The 19,407-nt window shown below is 42.0% G+C and overlaps 2 protein-coding genes across 3 annotated transcripts in view; one reads left to right on the top strand and one right to left on the bottom strand.

Moving 5' to 3' along the window:
• Positions 1-19,407, bottom strand: part of LOC139106065 (uncharacterized) — a 206,116-nt gene that overhangs the window by 35,056 nt on the left and 151,653 nt on the right. The window lies entirely within an intron of this gene.
• Positions 1-19,407, top strand: part of Ddr (discoidin domain-containing receptor 2) — a 235,906-nt gene that overhangs the window by 174,553 nt on the left and 41,946 nt on the right. For both annotated transcript variants that reach the window (XM_070662541.1, XM_070662542.1), the window contains one exon: positions 11,690-11,921. In XM_070662541.1, coding sequence (XP_070518642.1) covers positions 11,690-11,921 — 232 coding nt within the window. The remainder of the gene's footprint in view (positions 1-11,689; positions 11,922-19,407) is intronic.

The following is a 19,407-nucleotide window of genomic DNA, read 5'->3' as shown; positions in this document are numbered from 1 at the left end:
AAACTTTGTTATCAGGAAACGAGCGGTGATAATGAAAGAATGTTAAAGAGTAAAAAAAAAAAAAAAAAAACTCTTTTGATTTGTCCGCCCAGTAAATGGCAAATTAATTTTTATGAGAATTATCATTTCCCTTTTCTGTTTATGATCTTTTGATCGCGTTTAACTATTTATTGATAATTACGATTAAAACTATCGCGAAGTCATTACGCTTTATATTTCAAAAGAAATGCAAAAGGTAACGCTGCAAAACAAATATGACACTCGTGAATAATCGACCTATAATTTATCTATAATCACCAAGGAAGGTGAAAAAGCTAATATCGATCGCCTCGCTGAAATTGGAGGATTATTATCTACGATTAGCGCATGCAGTCTCTTCGCACTCCCATCATTAATAACGAGTTTCCTATCCAGAACACGTAAACCGCAGAGGCGAGCTGTGTGTCGAACGGATCGATCTCGTCAACGATACGCAACAATTTACGGTAGGCTCTTTGCGCTCACCGAAAACCATGACACGATCTCCGATAATAACCGGTTTCGTGTTTCGATACCCTTGTTAGGGTGTCATCAAAAACACCGTCGATAATATACATAAAAAAAAGAGAGAGAGAAAGGAAGATACTTTTTGGAAGACCGTCGCGTTGAGATCGCTCGTCTATCGTAGGCCACGCTTGGCAATTAAAAAATTTTAATTAAACCATCGTGCGCGTGACCGATCAGCCGTGACATTTTAATTAACGATCTACTCCGTAAATCAAAAAGCGGCCTACGCAGCTACATATTTCGAGGTGGACAACCCTCGCCGGAGAATTACGTCCTTCGCGCAAGTCGTTACCCGAAGAGTTTCGAGATACAGAGCCGCACAAGTCCGGCACGATGTTGCGCGGGGTAGGTAGCGGCCGAAAGGGGGTCGACGGCGCGACGGCGGTAGAAGGGGTTTGCGCTCGACCCCTACAAATTACCTCCAATTTCGTGTAAATTCCTCGTGCCTGCGTCAGCATAATACCTGTATTAGAACGCCCGACTCCCGGCTCTTAGGCGGCAATAAATCTGTATTAGAGCAAGGCGCCGCTCCCACTCGCAAAAGGGGTACGACACCCGGGACCGGTTAATTTTTTAGGGCCGTGATTCGTTCGCCATGTAGTTACAGCATTGCCCACTGCATTTCAATAGCTGACGAACGTCTTGTTTTTTAAATAGAAATTTTAATAAGCTCCTTTTTCTCATTACTCTATAAAATACTTAAATTATTTTTTGCGAATATCGTGAATCGAATTACATATAAAGTATAAAAATTTAAGTCCCTTTATTGAAATAAACGCGTTTTTTCTGTTCATTATTTTTTTTTTTTTAATTTTTAAATTTTGATATTTCACGGCAAAATAATTTATTTGAAGAAAGATCCTAATGAGATTAGACAGTTAACGTCGCGAGTACGGCAAACGTATCAGCCGCAGCTATCAATTGCGATTATATAATTGGAGAATTCCCGGTTCTCGGTGGTAATCACTTTGGAAGCTCTCGTCGCGATAAAATCTTTTCAGTGTCACGAAGCGTGGAGGGTGTTACAGCGAAGACACTCGCGGCGTGTTTCGCAAGCGCCTAGCCTTGAATATAGTTTCAGCGACGGTGGTTTAGTAACTGATTCTAATCGCGATACACGTGTTATCGCGCGGAAATCCACGATAACGCGTCACGCCGACGCACGATTGCAATTACAGGCGAAAGATAGATTTCCATTGCGAGAGGACGAGGCTGCCCCGAAGAGGAGCAGAGGTCTCGGGTTAAGATATTGCTTTGCCCCTCGTGCGCCACTACGCGGAATATGATACAATGTTATACAACGTAGCGTTAAAGCACCGCATTTCGAAGTACACGTAGTCGAGTTCTCGGCGTAACGAAATTGCATCGTATATTTTATTAGAGGGTGGCTCGCTACGAGGCAGTTCCGCGACGTTTTAAGGTCATTGTTATCCATTTCGTCAGACGGATAAAGTAAGATATACGTAGTAAATAAATGTAAAAACATAATTACGTTTATTACCCGGGATAATACCTTTCGCGAGTCAATTAGTTACGGCGTGGCGTTTTCGTTCCTTTATAATACGCTCGGTAAGACGTCTCGCCGACTCGGTTTATACGTATTTCACGATTCTGCGTTCTGGCTTATATTAGAGATTCATCGTAGTAAATAAGTTTTTTTTTCTTTTTTTTTTTTTAACATTCTAGTACAAGTTTACATAGTCATGATCTGCGTACGTGACAACGTCCGCATTAATAACGACGTGAGGGCAAACAATGGAAGAGCGGGCAGTGCGCAAAATACAAAAGCTCGGAGAAAGTCGAGAGAGCGCGAGAAAGCGCGTCCACGCACAAAGAGACGCGATCGATAAGGTCCCGGACAGAAAAGTAGACGACGGGCTCGCTGGGTACGTGGGACGAAAAAGTTTTTCGTTTTCCTGTATGCGGTGCCGATAGCCATTCGTATCGCTTTAGAGTTGGCACGAAAAGGAGGCAAGGCGTGCAGGGTGGCAGCTCGGCGTAAGAGGCGACGCGGGAAAACGCGAAGCGAGAGAGGCTGAGTGAGGCGACAAGTAAAAAACGGATACGAGAAAGGAAGTGCGAAGACCCCGGGCGTGACAAGCCGAAATCTTCGACGCGCGAAGAGAGCAATAGGGATAAGGGGAAGGGTGAGGAATCGCTCGAGTAAGGGAAGGGCCAGAATCACGCGGACATAAACTGTCCTACGCCGTTACGTGTGCTTTCAGCAGCCGAAGCCGAGGAAAAATGGTGGCCATATTCTCGTAGCCTTCGAGCCTGGCTATCTTCCACTTTGTTACGATTCGAAAACCCCTGTGCCTCCGGTAGCTCTCTCGTTTCGGTGATTTATGTAACGCCGTCTCCTCCCTTGGTATCTCGCCCGTTTTTTCTCGCATTTGTATCGTACGGGTAAGCTACGCCCCTCCGCCACCGCGCCATCGTCGGTCGTCGGTCGTCGTCTGATGGAATAGGCACTTCGCTGCATCGTATCGCGCCACCGGAAATGCGCCGCGCGTCTCGTGGCTTAAGCCTCGCGCTCGCGTGACGATGTGCCTTCGTGGTATAAATCTTAGGGTGGTTTCGAGGGTGCCCGTCTTGAGCAGCGACCGACTCCGTCTCACGGCGCTGATATTTGGTTCCGGTCGTCCGTTCTTCTGGGATCCGGGCCAAGAATAGTGGAACTCTTTGATAACGATACAAGCATTCCGCGCGACACCCTATATTTACGTGCGGCGTGCGCAAAGCAGGCTCCTTAACGCGACGATACGTGTCGTATAAAAAATTGACACGTAAAAATAAAAGAAGGATATTCTTTTTAATAACGTAACATCAATTTTTTTACGACGCAAGAATTTTTCTCACGTTAGAATGATGTTGTTTAAAACGGTTGAAATAACGAGAAAGAGCAAACTACTTTTCGCAGTAGAAGTGATAACAATTTTTCGCAGGAAACTTTTGTCTTCGTTGCATTAACATAGTCGTTAAAATATAACTAGATCGCTACGAAGATTATGTCTTATTAATTCATCTGTTTGTGGTGAAGATGCTGTATTTTACCTTTTTTTTTTCTTTTCTTTTTTTTTTTAATATACCGGAGCATACTACGGCAACTTCGAAAGTTCGCACTTTAAACGGACCTACGGTTTGAATGCACGCCTCTTCCGCGAAAAAGTTATTCGTTAACGCAAGAATCTTCCGCCAACTTCTTTCCACGGTTCCTTTTGATGATCGCGCGAAACGATCTAGCACCTCGCGTCTTTTAAAATATCAGCGCAGGAGGCAGTATCGCGATATCGAATTCCCATGGAGAAGTTCGGCAGTCGATCTGCCTCAGAGAGATATTATTCTGTCGTATGCGAATCGGGGAGAACGTGGCGATAACGAAAATCTATTTCGCCGCTTCCGCGTTCCGTGTCGAGCGTGTGAACGTTGCTCCCTATATTTAGCTGCCCACACGAATGTGCCACATGCACGAACACCTGCACCGCCGCACGTAGCACACATATATCTATGCGACGTGGATATATGTAGATATATATGTATATGTATATGCATTTATACATGCACACGATACCTCGGTATGCGTGCATGTGCACGGACGCGATTTTCAGTCCCGATTCATCGAATATCAGCGACGTTGACATATCGGGGCTTCCTATCTCCCTCTATTCCTCATACTGTCAGAAAATCGTGAGCAACCGAAACGAATTCTCCGTTAACGATCGCGGAGATTCGCCCATGAAATCGTCATTGATACGGGCGTGACTCACCTTTCAAATTTTCACAGGCCCGCTTGATTCGACAAGTATATTCAGATTTTTCCATCGCCTTTCAGAAACATCGGCGCGTAAATGCACATATCCCGATCGTATAACACCCTCGTTTTTCTTTTTTTTTCCCCCCGTAGAAATGGGTTCAAAATCGCGCGAAATACCCCGCACTTGCGACGAAGCGGTTGGATACTTTTTTCACCGTAGAATTAATTTATATTTTCAAGTTTAATGTTATTCCCGTACTGCTTAAAAATTCGGACGTATAATTTCCTTTTTTTTTTCTTTATGAAAATATAATTTTTACTTTTCCGCGGCACATGTTTTCGTACTGCGGGGAAAAGTATTTTTATATTTCCCGATAATAGTTATTAACGGGTATTGATCAGACGTACACGTATGACGACATTTGTTGAAACAATGCTAGTCAAAATATAGGAATATAGGTGCCTTTATTCGTTAGCGGCGAACTCGATTTTTCATATCTATACATCGTTGCGCCGCCGCTGTTAGAGGAACTTTTCAGTTCTCGTTGTTCCGAAAAATCACGAAACTCTAACGACCGCCGGGCGACGCGCCTGGATATCGATACATTCGCTACATGACTCGAAGTTTTAGATTCGTTGACAACGCCGAATTCTGTCAGTGTAGCGCAGCGAAAAACGTTGGGTCGCTTAACATGACCCGCGAGACAAATATTCGCCCGAGATAGTTTCCGGTCGAGTCGGCGGCGAATTGTGCGGGCTGTCCGCGCTGAAATATGATCGCCCAGACAATTTTCATCGCCATGTTGGACGATGCCGTGCAGGTTTTGTAGGAAAGTTCCTAAATTGTTGCGGATATTAATGCTCCCTTGTTCTTCTTGTTGCGATAAAATCGTTGGCGAATTGATGAAATTATTATTATTTATGCGACATGCACGGGCACTTTGTGGACCATTATACCGAGGATTCGCAATAATGAAAGAAAATTTCCCATATCAAACGTAAAAAATTATGATAAATTCTCAACGCTATTAATACGTAGAAATCGTATCAAGAATCGTAACAAAAGTAAGAATAAACATTGTTTTATACGACAATCCTTATCCCGTGTGATAGAACGTTGCAAATTATACAACCGCTGGAGAACTGATCGCGGCGTTATAATTATCTCAAGAGAAATTCAAATGTTAATACCGCCGTATAACTTATACTGCCCCCTCACGACCCATCTTTACGTCCGAGCCGCGAATAATAATTCAACTGAAACGGGTATTAACACGAAATACACGACAATGAGACACATCATCTTACGCTATTTCAACGGTAAAGAGAAATATACGAGGCGCATTACGGGATCCGGCTTTAAAGAAGAGTGATCAAGCGCCGTCGGAGCATCGAAAATGGGATTGTACCATTTGCAGATTGAGTTTGACTCTTCAAAGGTGTCCCGTGGGACCGACCCGAGTGTATCCCGGCTCTCTCGCCCATTTACTCGCGTTAAGCAAGGGCGACGAGATAAGGTGATGCGGTATTATAAATGTATATGCCAGTACCGCTTTATCTCAGTTATCGCTCTTGACGCCAGACCATGGAAAAAGATCCGCGATCGACGTGGTTGCGACTTAACGTACATAGCAGCTATTGTAAAAGGCAAGAAAAAAAAAAACGAAAAAAAAAAAGTAGAAGAAGAAAATCTAAAATTAATGGAAGATTACAGTAAAGGTAGAGATCACGAGAGACGATCGAAGCTGCAATGTAATTTATAATGCAATGGCTGCCATTAAACTCTGTACGATAACTTTATACACGTCGTTAACACTTATCAGATATTTTCGTAGGCGGCAGGTGTCTTATATCGGAGCGTCGAAACGATTTGAATTTGAATTAGAAACCTAGTTGACATATTGCATTAGCTTTAATATACAATAATATTACAATGTTGTTGGAAAAAATAAACGTCGGGAAAAGTTCTCGGTACGAATGGCGCACAAAGCAGCCGGGTTGGAATAATTTAGATTATTTTAATCAAAAAATACAAAGTATCTTAATTTAACCGTTTTAATTGGAAAATTTTAATAAAGCTTATAGTTTAAAGAAATTCAGAAGAGATTGAGATAATGGGAATCAGCGAAGCTTTTTAAATAATATAATTTTACCTCAGAATTGTATTCACTTTTTAATTAAATTATACACAGCGAAGCTTATTGACTGGTTGTGGAAATCAATGCGGATGCTTTTTTAAGATTGAATCATAAATTAAATTATGAAGTAACTTCGGAAGTATTTAAAACTTATTTTAATCGAATAATTTACTTTTCGGAAAGCAGTTAACTTCTTGCCTACTTCTTTACATTTTATATTCTTTAATAGGAAATATAACATTAGCCGGTAAAAATAATTAATTAACTTACTTTTCTCACGGTCGTAAAATCGCGATTAGCCGACGCGAGTCTAATTCGGCACTAACTTAGAGATCTGCTTGCGAGCGGCATATCGTCCATAAAATTCCTCGACGCGTTTATGAGCTTTCGCGTTCAAGATTGGTAATCTTCCCTTCCCTCGCTCGGAATAATAACACAGCACGATTTCGCGCGCCACTCTCGAACGTTACTGTGATTCGAGAACGTTTTAATATCGATGGCTCGACATTCCGGGCTCGTACGGTACCATCTCGCTCCCCTATCTATCCCCCCGTTCTTTTCACGTTGGTGCTGTCCGTTCGCTTCGATCGCAACGCGTACGGAAAAAAAAAGAAAAAAAAAGAAAAAGCTCTCTCCCCTCCCCGTGTAAAATCGGACAGGCCAGCTGGAATTTTCACGGATCATTTAGCTGATGGCATATTCGGTGGCAGCATTCCCGGCATATTCGATAACAATGCCCGCAAGGTTTGGAAGATAGGAGAAACGACGCCCGTACGTGCGCGCCTGTGTGCGGACGAACTCGCGAAATACGCGAATATGCCTCGTTCCTTCTCGCATCGGCACGCTATAACCCGCGCTAGTAGAGCGTGTCTATGTGCACTCACTGCAGATGCAGTCCATGATAGTCCTACACGTTATCTATAAAGCTCGATCAAGCGAATGAACCGTGAGGACCAGGTCTCCTGTGAACCCGTTCCGGCGACGGCACATAAGGTCAGAGTTCGATCTGCAAGAATACCTCCGCAGCGCGAAAGCGACATTTCCTTAACTGATAACTTTACCTCAGCGATAACAACAGCCGGGCATTCAACGACAGATTGAATCGCGCGATATAAAAAAAGAGAGTGAAAAGCTTTAATTATTTCCGACGTGGACGTAAAAAAATTATAGAATGCATCGGGCGCAAATATGTAATATTGTACAAGTTGTATTAACGTAAAGCGCGAATAAATAGAAAAATGATAAGGGCCATGATTATTTCTTTCACCGCTTAAATTACATATCGACCGATAATATAAATGCTAATTTGAAGATGAATATCTTTTCACTATATCGTTGTGTATAAATGCGCTGAGAAGCTATTTCATTTTACAACAGTGCCGTTATCACGCTTTGGAGCTATTTTTCCGGGAACAAAGCAGCATAACGAAAAAGGAAAAAGGCTATATATCTTTCAGCGAGCGTCTCCTCATATCTTCTAATCTTTTGTCTCTCTGGAAGCGTGCCTATCGTCACCTAGCATGACCTACCGTCACCTACAGTGACATATTTTCGAGCCGCGTTTCTGCAGTCCGCGCGGGAGCATTTGTTACCAGAATAGCCCGCGCCGCTCGCACAGTGGGTGTTTTTGTTCGTCGCCGGGTGACGTAATCGTTGCTCATTCCGCGTCTAATTAGCAAAGGGATTAGCCCTCAAAATGGTCGTAAAATGCGTGCGGTCGTCCGCGGCCCATTTTATTCGTTTCGCGTAACTCCTCGCGCTTCTCCCGAGAATATAATAACGGCTATTATCGAAATCGCCATATCACGAGAGAATTTAATTAGTTTTTACCGGTTACTCTCGATACGGGGACCGGAGGGAGCTCGAACTAAAGCTGGGCACGACTGAGAGATAATAGAAGAAAGCAAGCGAGCGAGCGCGCGCGGCCTGAATATAAATATGCCTTAAAGAAGAGGTAAAGGGTGATCGGCGCAGCGTTTTGCTGCGGCTGGAAAATTCAGGTTTTTCAAGTGAAATCGGACGTAGCCATCGTAGGATACAATATGTATACGCTGCGCGCGGACGTGTACGAAATAACGATCGGTTTCATCATCGCGAAAAATTATGAATGAGAGCGCGCACAAAGGGATGTGCAAATTACAAAATGGTTTTATTGATCGTAAGTAATTCAGCTCTGTAATACCTTTTGCGATCCAATATTTACTATGCATACATTATATCACATTTGCAAACACATGCAGTGTATTTCTTCACGATTAATAACTGGGAATCGCTCATTTCACTAAATTTTCTGTATTTATCGTGATAAAACAATAGCCTTAATTGAATGGATTACGGGTCGGGCATTTTATATAAAATTACAGAAGATATTTCACAAGAAGCGCTTTAAATCCATTAAAAAAAAAAAATAAAATAAAAAAAAGGAAAAAAAACCGATGGTGGAAAACGGGAAGAGCTTGACGCATCAATTTGTTAATAGCTATGGGAATTTCGCGTAAAAGGCAATGGAAAATTCTCTTCTATGGTCGATCGAACCGAGCAATATCCGCTAGTGTTTTAACCGAATGAAACAATGGACGCGTATCTACTGACGTTGCAGAATATTGTCGTGCGAAAATTATTACGAGTTTAATGGAGGAGAATTGCTAACCAACCCCCCCGAGCTTCCCTTCTATTTCGCTTTAGAAGTCTTGTTTCTTCTTTCGGTTCGCCTTGTGGCCCACTTTCGAATAACAAACACGCTGCGCGCGAAGCAACGTGGATGGTGGCTGCGGCGTGTGGCGGTAACGATCGCGGGTCATTAGCAATGCTAATGCACCTTTCGACTGATGAGGCGGCGTAATGCTTCTGGTCGGCCCGTGGGCCGAGCTCTCTTACCCCTCGTACATTTCTCGAGAAGACTACTTTAAAATACCTACGCTATGGGATAGCGGTTCGTCGGTTGACTGCCGTAAATTGACCTAAAAGACGCTCACCTACCTCTCTTGCGCATCACGTCATAATAAATTCTATTTCATTTACAAAAATATTTACCGGCAGACCGATAAGAGAATTAATCGCTGCGAAACAGTCCGTCGCGCAATAAATCGCGATTATAAAAATTTAATTTTCAATATTTTTAATATAATCGTCGCGATCTCTAAGTTTTATCAAAGATCTAAAAGTTTTCTGATTAAGTATTTTCTAACCGATACTTCCGGGTGTACATTTACGTTTCTTTGCTTAACAACGAAATAGCTGTACATGTCTACATCGTGAATCTTGCAGTTCGAAGAAGGCACGTTAAGGAATTTTTACGACTCCCGGTACGCTGCTTTCTTTTATTTTTACGTTCAACTTACGGAGTATCTGGAAACGTTGATGGCGCAATTAACGGGCGGAAGTGCTGCAACACGGTCAATATTGTACCTATTGCCGCTAGTCACTTCGCGAAATAACGAAATAATGAAAATAATCTTATTACAGTATCTCCGAAAGAATTTATATATTTGAATAAAAAAAAGAAAAAAAGAAACGAGGATAATAATAAGCCAACAAAATACTAAAATAATAAAATATGCTTTATCTAAATTAGTGAAATCCAGTTATTTTATCTCAGAAATTAAATTACGTTCGGCTTGGATTTTAACATGAATTGAAATAAATAGAAAATGCCGATCATGAATAAACGTGATGAGGAGAGAAAACATTATTGTCGATGTGTAACCGGGCGGATAACGACAAATAGAAATTTCGATAAATCAAGCGTAATTCACAGCAAATGGCTCGCGCATTGTATTATAAAACAATCCGCTCTATTTAAATATATACGATTGCGTGTGTTTATATTAATTACCGCCATTATGGAAAGTCCGGGACCTGTCTGTTCCTTTTATTTTGAGCTAACAATCTCGTTCACAATCGCGAATCGTCAGCGAGGCGTCAAATAAATAACGTCTGCTTAAGCTATCGCAAAATTGGTTACCAGACAAGGTACCGGCGACTTCATTTAAACGAAACTCCGTGCTCACCGAGCCGCGTAACTACGGATTGTGACGGATTGCTACGCAAGATTACGGAGCGCCTTGCTGAAGCCAGGACATTGTTAACAGTATTGCTGCCTAATTAACCGCAAACGCTTTCAGTGGATTTCGCTTGGTCTATTGTTTACATGCGGGCGTGCCGCTTATATATATAGCAGTCCTCCATGACTGAACCAGCTGAAATATTTCCATGGAGATTCTCTCTCCCTTTGTGACATAACCGCGTGTAGTATATATGTATTTCAATGGATTTCCGGGGCGTGTGCTCGTGACACGAGTGTCGGAATTAACACCCGATAATAACGCGATCATGTCCCTTATAAATTTTCGTCGTCGGCGCTTCGTACTCGCGCGGAGTTTTGTTTTAAGATTTAATTAGCGAGCCAATATGCCTCCCCGCGAAATTCTTGACGAAAGATATATTTCCGGAATTTAATTTAGCGGGTTCGTTGTCAGAGCAACTTGCTTTGAAAATTCAGGAGATTGAAAGTTAAAGCGACAGAATATACCCAACTTCTACATATTCCATGGGTTATGTTGCAAATATTTAATAATTGAAATTACTTTTAACTACTCCCTTTTTTTTTTTTTTTCTTTCTATTTTTGTTCGTCTTTTGTTGCTCCGTTTTAGATGAAAAGATTGTCAATCTTTTCTCAAATTTATACATAAATCTTTTATGATTACAATTTCTCTTCCCAGAATCTATTAACTACCAGTCTCCTCCTTCTTTCCGCAAGCTTCAAGAACCCTGAAAAAAATTACTTCCATTTTCTTCTGTCCACAAGAAGCTGCTATCGCGATAAAAGCTTCGCTGCAAAATAAGTTATTCATAATCAATACCGCGTGAACCTTGAACGAGATAGCGAGCGCAAATTCAAAGATCCCCCGTAAATCAATCGCTTCGTCATTAATTTACAGGCGGCCGTTAATCTTAAAAGAATAGGATGAGAAATTCATTAATTATAGCATCCGCATAATAAGTCCGCGATACCTAATTGAGATGTGTGCGTGTTTATCCAATCTTCCACTCGGATATTACTTACTACCTTCTCCCCGATGCGCGCGAGGCATTCGCCACGATTTACGCGGCTAGAAAAGCATAAAGAGAACACGCTTTGTGCGTTGTCACGCGAACGTCGTCTCTACCACGCGCGCGTTTCTTGCGTGTCTTCACGCAACTGTACCTCTCTCAAACGCGATCGTAATAACTCCTAATATAATTTCTCAGGCTACGACAAGACAAGGGCGGCGGCGCTTGGTGCCCGAGAAATATGGTAACCAAGGAGGGCAAGGAATACCTAGAAGTCAATCTCCACACTCCGCGTTTACTGACGTCCACCAAGACGCAGGGCAGATTCGGTAACGGCAACGGGGTCGAGTACACCGAGGAGTACTTTGTCGAGTATTGGCGCCCAGGGTTCAACAAGTGGGTGCGATGGAGGAATCGACGTGGCATAGAGGTAGGTACCGTCTGGCTGGGTCATCGATCGAATCGCGTCCGAGATTTCTTTCCCGGGTACCGGAAACCCGAATTGACTGCACATCGGCATTTATTAAGTGATTCTTTCCTTAAAATTTCTCCATCGATATTATTTACGAATATTTAGGTTTACTTGTGCAATAAATACTTTTTATCGGACAACTAATAATAAATTCGTATACCGACAAAAGGAAATGTCAAATTATTAATTTTTCGTAACGGGGCATATATAATATCTTGTCGATTTTTAAATTTCTATTAATCGACATGGTATTTTTATCGAGTTTATTATATCGAGTTTGCATGTAAAAATCTTCGCAAATAAAGTATTCTCCTCCTTCTCATTTTCAATTTTGCGGGACGATTACGTTTTCATTTCGCGCGACTCGATATTGCAATTCATTTTAACACACGATACTGCAAAAAATCATCACGCCATTCAATTGAATTTCATTTTAAGTTCGCGGCGGTATGCCGAAATTCGATTCTTTTCGACGCGTCGCATGGGTTTTATGCAGGCGTTATACGGTTGGAATTGAAGATGAAATATTGGAAAATCGTAGAACGAAATTTATTTTCTGCCAATAAATCTCGTCATTTCATGTCACATTGTAAAGACGGATTGCCCGATATAACATTCAACGCACGCACACACGTGCACTCGCGCTATACTAACACAATATATCATTATACTATTCTTCATTTGCCATCGCATGCGACGCGCTCTTTTACTTATAACGAAATATCTGACAGTCTTCTTATAATTACGCGGCTAAATATTAATGTTCCTATTTTGTTTTATACCATATGCATGTTACATATGTCGAGAGGGAAATTAGCAGATTCCGTACGAAACGGCTCGATTTCCTGGATTTAACTCAAGTCCCCTCTCCTAGGTTATTCAGCATACAAGTTACAAATTGATAAAGCTACTGCCGTCTGCTTTTAATTCAATATACGAGGAACCTAAAATAATTTCTATATTTACTGTTATAATTATTTCATTATGTCTTGATAAGTTTTGATTATAAAATATTTCCATAAGAGGACACGTTTCTACCCTCGATCCTTTTAAACTATCTAGATTTAAACATTTACCTATTGATCCGATATCCATATATACTGATAACATATAAATGACGATTTTGGCATGATTCTGTAACACGAATTCGCGCGAGTTCGAGATGTTTCACCTATTTTAGCAATAGCATCGAGGAGAAATGTCAGGCGTTTGATCTTACACGTCGATGAATATTTTGATTTATGTTTAAACAAATTTACGCTTTAAGATTTTTATTTATTTACCGCATATTTTTAAAGAGTCAATAATAATCTCTAATTACTGTAATAGTAAACTATTTTATGAACATTATTATAAAAAATGTAGAATATTTTATTTAAGATAAGTATAATGCATAGATCGTCACGTTAAATCAGTCGTCAGTGAAGTTTATGTCAAAAGAATTAAACGTGCAGAAGTGTAAGATTTATTTCCGTGGTATTCACGGCATTAGTGTTAATTTCCGTTCTCCTTTTATCTCGGAAATGCTGTGCATGATACGGGTATTGCATATATGAGAACCTCTGTCCCGGTTGAACGGCCATTACTGGATGCGACGTGTTAATTAACGTCTCTTTAGCATGATAATCCGTACGCGATATCCATTAGCCCGTCAAAATACATCACGGCGGTTAAGCGATTTGCTTGTGGTGACGAAACTACGTAATTTCTACAGACGTAATCTTAAATTCATGCTAGCCAAGCGAAGCTTCGCTCGGAACGATCTTAAGTTCGACGTGTCTCGCAAAGAAATTGTTAAGAAATTGAAATAATTGATACATCTTGTCACAAATTATAATTTAAAGCTTGAGAAAGTATCCGAGAAAGAAAGAGAGAGACCTCGCTACGAGAATATTACGGCAATCACACGAATTATACGTATAGTAATAATAATAGTAATATATAATCTCGTATCTGTCTAAGAGTTTTGGTGATAAAATGACTTGTGAATTAATAACAAAGGCAGAAGAAATTTCGCATTAAATCGATCAAACAGCATAATTGAAGACGTAAAATCGGTAGTTAAAGCTATTCTATTCGGACATCGAGTGCTGCCGTCGCTATTATCCTACGAGCCATAAGCTGCCATTGGTAAATGGAATTTTAATGGATGCACAATAAAGCGAGCGAGTGCATTTATTCCGCTTACCGAAACAGCGCAGTAAGTCATAATCAATCGTAACGAGCGCGGTTCATTTTTCAAATACTATCGGTAGACGCGCGTTCTCCACCATGCTCGCTATTACATTTTTATTCCATTATATGCGGGGAAGTACAGGCGCACAAACTTATTAATAATAACGTGGGATCAATTCCGGAGGTGATCAAGCGAGAAAACGCTTTGCCGCGCCGTTCTCCGCTGTTCTTCAATAAAATCCGCCGTCGGCTCTTTCTTCCATTTCTCTGTGGATAATAGAATCCGAAATCTCTTTTCTACCTATGTTGATTCTTTCATTTATAATTCTCTCATTCGTTCGCATTCTTTATTTAACTCCGCGGTAATCATCCTCTTGACCTTTCGCGCGCGGCTTCATCGTCCGGCGCTCTATCTTTCCGCGAACATTATTCAATGCCCGCCGTTATGATATTACCACGTATAAGTGTTAAAATTCACTCGCTCGGGCGAATTTATCGCGCTCCGTCGCAAATTGCCGGTCGTAATAGAAAAAAGATTACCTGAAGCGCCGAGATTTTTCAGTATTTACCTCGGCATCCGCAATATATTTCCTTCAAGAACTAATTTCGTCTGGAGGAGAGAGGCAACGGCTACGGGAGACTTATTACCCGGCTGCCTTACGGTCTCCCGATAAATAGAAAATCAAGAATCTCATCGGTAACGAACTTACTTCGATAGACTATCATAATTCACCTCCGGCTGGTACTCGTCCGGAGGGTCGTCGTCGTCTAACCCCGCAGGAAAAGCTCCGTGACGCGGAAGTAATTTTCAACTCCGAACCGTGTCCTACCGTGGATGGCGAGGCCTCGTTATTCGACCTCGCCATCGTCAGAAGGGCTCTGATATTCGCCATTGATTATCTCACTAATCTTTCTCTCTCTCTCTCTTTCTCTCTCTCTTTTCGCTTAGGCCATCGTTCGTGCACACCAAATGCAAACATTCACGTACAGACACACATTCAACATACATACTTTTCGCTCTACCTCTCCCCTGTACTGTTCATCCTAGACGTTCTTCCCATTTTCACGCAGATTTGCTCAAAGCGAGAAAGCGAGTCGGAAATCCGAAAGCGGAGGAGAGACAGAACCCCCGGAAGCAAAAGCGGGAACACGAACGTTTACCCTGCAGCCTCAATCTGTGCGGCATGTGATCTTTGTGCACGCGCTTCTTTCCTTTTTGCTCCTTACACTTTGAATACGGGCGGGGAAAACGAACATTCGAAACTCGAATGAGGAAACGAAAGAGGATGAGCGGGGAACACGTGAGAGCAAGAAGAAAAAGGGTGAAGAAAGAAATAGGAAGAGCGACTGTGTTATCGCGCCGTTGTACGTGACCCCGAGCTCTCCGCAGGCATTTTTCGGAATATTATAGTCGCCGTTCTTACCGTCTCAGACGAAACACGTAACTTATAAGAGAATCTTCCCGTGAAGCGATTCGATGAAGCACTTTGTTTCGGTGAAGACCAGATATAATTAACGCGGGGACATGGCAACGGTTAAAAATCGACGAAAATATTTCGCACGCTTTAATAAGAAAAATGTTAATAACGTAACGCGGACGATGACCGTCTAATGTCGTATCGCAGCGTATGATCCTCGGAAAAATATAAGAAATAAAATTGTAGAGTTCGCAGGTAATCCGCGACTGTGTAATTATTCGCATTTGTACGATCCGTGCGGACGTGGCGCGATAAATACGATAAATATTACAGAAAGCCTGGCATAGGAGTGTGATATATTTTTACGTTCGCCGAGCTGACGCGTGCAACGAACCAGTTACATTTTTACAGCAAAAAAAAAAAAGAAAAAAAAGAAGCAAAAAAAAAAAGAAAAAAAAGCGGGCGACGCTCGCCGGCTGCGACGTTACTCCAATAACGTAACAAAAATATAGAGCGCGAGCGCGTGTGTGTGCTCGCCGTGCGAGAGGGAGATTATGACTCGCTTCTTATGAGGTGCACGCGAATTAAGCCGGACAGGCCGGGCTCATCTAAATTCACGAAACGCCGGAGAATAGCCGGACCTCGGGCTGCTGGATGCAACCTGATGGAAACGGAGCGGAATACAGCCAGCCAGCTAGCTAGCGCCTCTCCCTTTTACGTTCGGACGGCCGCTGTCGTGCCTGCGGCGGGACAATTGCCAACGGTGGACGTGTTTCATTAACGCCGACACACCGGCACGGACGAGGCTTTGTGAGAGAGGTACACCCATGGTAACTCGTATACGTCTTCCCTGTAATACGAGCAGTCCTCGCTGCGGCTCTTGAACATACCTACCTGTCGCGGCGGAGCTAAATGAATTTGTTTATTCTTTCACGGTAGAATTATATTTTTTTCACGCATTTCCTAACTTTTATAACATCCGGTTTATTTTTTTTTTATTTTTTTTTTTTCTTGCGCAAGTAACGTTTACAGTATTTTCTTATGATTCAAACGGCGCCGGTTTAAAATCAACTGCAAAGCTCAAGTACAAACTTTTTAATTTTTTTTTTTTATTTTTTGACTGTTTTTTCGTTGTGTTGCAAATTAGGCTATGCTCTACATACTCGAATCTTGCGGATTCCAGTAAAATGTTGATGACGCGCGCAAGAAACCGGACTCGGTAGTTTCTCTCAACGATAATATTCCCAGAGATGCGCTACGATAAATCCTATACGCGAGATTTATTGCATAGCAGAATTCCACACCGCATTGCTATGCGAGATATATATCCTTGTATTATATATAAATTTAAAACCGTATACAGTCAAGATTATTAAAAACTTAGCAGTTTGCAACATAAATCCTTTGAAATTTGAGTTAATTAATGTAATACACACAAATATTTAAACGATAAATTTAATTAATAAATTGCAAAGTACTTTGTTATGTCCTGATAAATGTAGCGGTGCTTAAAGTTTGAATCTCCTTCTTTTAAAATCGTGTCAATCTCCGCGCAAGCTCTATAATCGCTTCCTTAAATAATTCAAGATGCGAGATATCGGAAGGAACATCGCGCGAACACCGTTTTTCCATTTCTCTTAGTCTGGCATGTTGGATGATGATACACCCCTTGACGTAATCGACAAGTCGTCACTGCTGTTTGACTTGGTGACAGTTCGCTTAAGTCCACAGGTATCGGCGGTAATTTCCATCGAAATTTCAATCTCGTTTATCCGCAAAGTAACTTCCCTGAACGGCCGGTTCGTTGCAGTCATGCTAACTCTCCCTTCCCACCCGGTCGTGTTCGCCGCCCTTTCGCCCTCTTTACCCTCTCGTCCATCGGTTCGGTCGACCAACGCGGCGGCGTCACGACGTATCGAATTTTAATCAATCACCGACAGGGACAGCCAATTCCAGAGCCAATTAACATATTCATTCCGCGGCACCCGGCACCCCCCTTTTTTTTTTTTTTCTCCACCGATTTCAGCGAAATTCAAATTGCAATATGGCGAGCTATGCACCATTACGAAATACTGTTCGGCTCCCCCAGTCATTACGTGGCGGTCATTACCGCGGGTATTCGCGCACGGCAAAATTGCTCGGGCGTACGGTATTAAAAAATAAACGCAACAAGGAACGGACTAAGAGCCGCCCTCATTATGTAACCCACTGGCTGAACCAGTGACGCAGCGAATTTTGATATCACTATGTTATTACGCTGAAATTTTCACAGAGAAAAATTCCAGCGGGACAAGCGACGAGCGGGTGGGGCTCCGCAAACAATATCTCGCACCTAATAAATTTTAAGACGCGAAGTTAAACAACTCGATGTTTACGGCTGTGTAATTAGATTTCGTCGGGCTCTCGCATTTTTACGTCACGGGGATCGTAAGAAGCGGCAAAAATTGTCTAATTTATTATTTCGTCGCGTATACGTGCGGAATTTTAAACTCTAGCGATTCTATTTCGAAACGAAAAGTTCGATCTTAACGTTGTCAGTAGTAAAGGTCCATCCTTGGTCAGACAAATCAAGAGGAAAAGCTGTTTGGGCGTGCCAGAACTAGCTACCGTTTCATTTTTCCACTGGATTTGCGGGATATACGCGTTTGATAAATCAACCATATTCCCCGAACAGAAGGAAAACGCCGTTTGGTTGTTTCCAGTACGAATGGAATTAAAGAATACGACTGCACGTAGAACGCGTATACGTATCTATCTGGTTCACTTCGCTTTGCCATTTTTCATAGAAATTCAATAATCCATACCCGTAGATGGAAGGTCGCCATAAAATTGCTCTTAATCCGCGCGGGTATGGCATAAATATGTGCAGATAAAATATATACGTTCCCTACCGCGTGGACATACGTATGTACATTGGTTCTACGCGGTATCGATGGATTATGGATTATCGGTACCTACGGACGTACGTGGACACGCTATTAGCGGATTACCGCATGAACCGGCGACAATTTTCCACGGTTATATCGCACGTGCTCGTCCTTCCCTTTCGCCCATCGGTACCCTTTTCCCTCTGTCTCTTTCTCTCTCTCTCTCTCTTCACTAGCCTCGTTAGAAACCCGGTCTTGATAGAAGAGCGTTTCAATCCGAACGAGAGCACTCGGACAAACTCACGAAAGCACGGAAGGGTCAAATCTTCTTCCCTTTTCTACTCGGTTTGTTTCCCTCAGTTTTATACTTGTCGAAGTACTCGTTTATACGAGGAAGATACTCGTCCCGCTAACTCTGTTTGCTCACGAGTAAGATTATACAGGGTGTCTCTGGTTCCTCGCGCGCTACAACATTTCTACAACCGTATCTATATATTTGCTATGTAATACTAACGTTAATTTTATTAAACCGTGCACTTTCCGCTAAATCGTTTAGCAGTGAAGTCGGAATAACACGCTTAGTACAGAGGATCCTATTTTAATTGACATTAAATTAATTAGCATTAACCGGAGCAAAGGAGGGTTCCTTCCACCTTGAATTAGGGACGTTACAATTAAACACTTGTTCGTTAGTAGAGCATTAGGGAACATAACGTCAGCTACAGACAGATTAGAATGGAAGCCGCGTCGCCGCAATGTCGCGAGTCACGGTAATTCTACGATTAATAACGAATCTCAGTGATTGAAATAAAGTTTAATACGTTTAATAACGTCGATCCATCTAATTTCATTTCATGGAATATCATAGAATTGAATGTACATTTCAACACGTTGTTAAGAATGAATTGCGCGAAAATAATAGCGAAAACGACGACGTTGACATTAACGAGTCGGCGAGAAGTATAATTTTTTTTTTTTTCTTTC

The sequence above is a fragment of the Cardiocondyla obscurior genome, linkage group LG10 (genome assembly GCF_019399895.1).
Source record: "Cardiocondyla obscurior isolate alpha-2009 linkage group LG10, Cobs3.1, whole genome shotgun sequence".
In the NCBI taxonomy this organism is placed as follows: domain Eukaryota; kingdom Metazoa; phylum Arthropoda; class Insecta; order Hymenoptera; family Formicidae; genus Cardiocondyla; species Cardiocondyla obscurior.
This window is presented reverse-complemented; position numbering and strand designations above follow the sequence as displayed.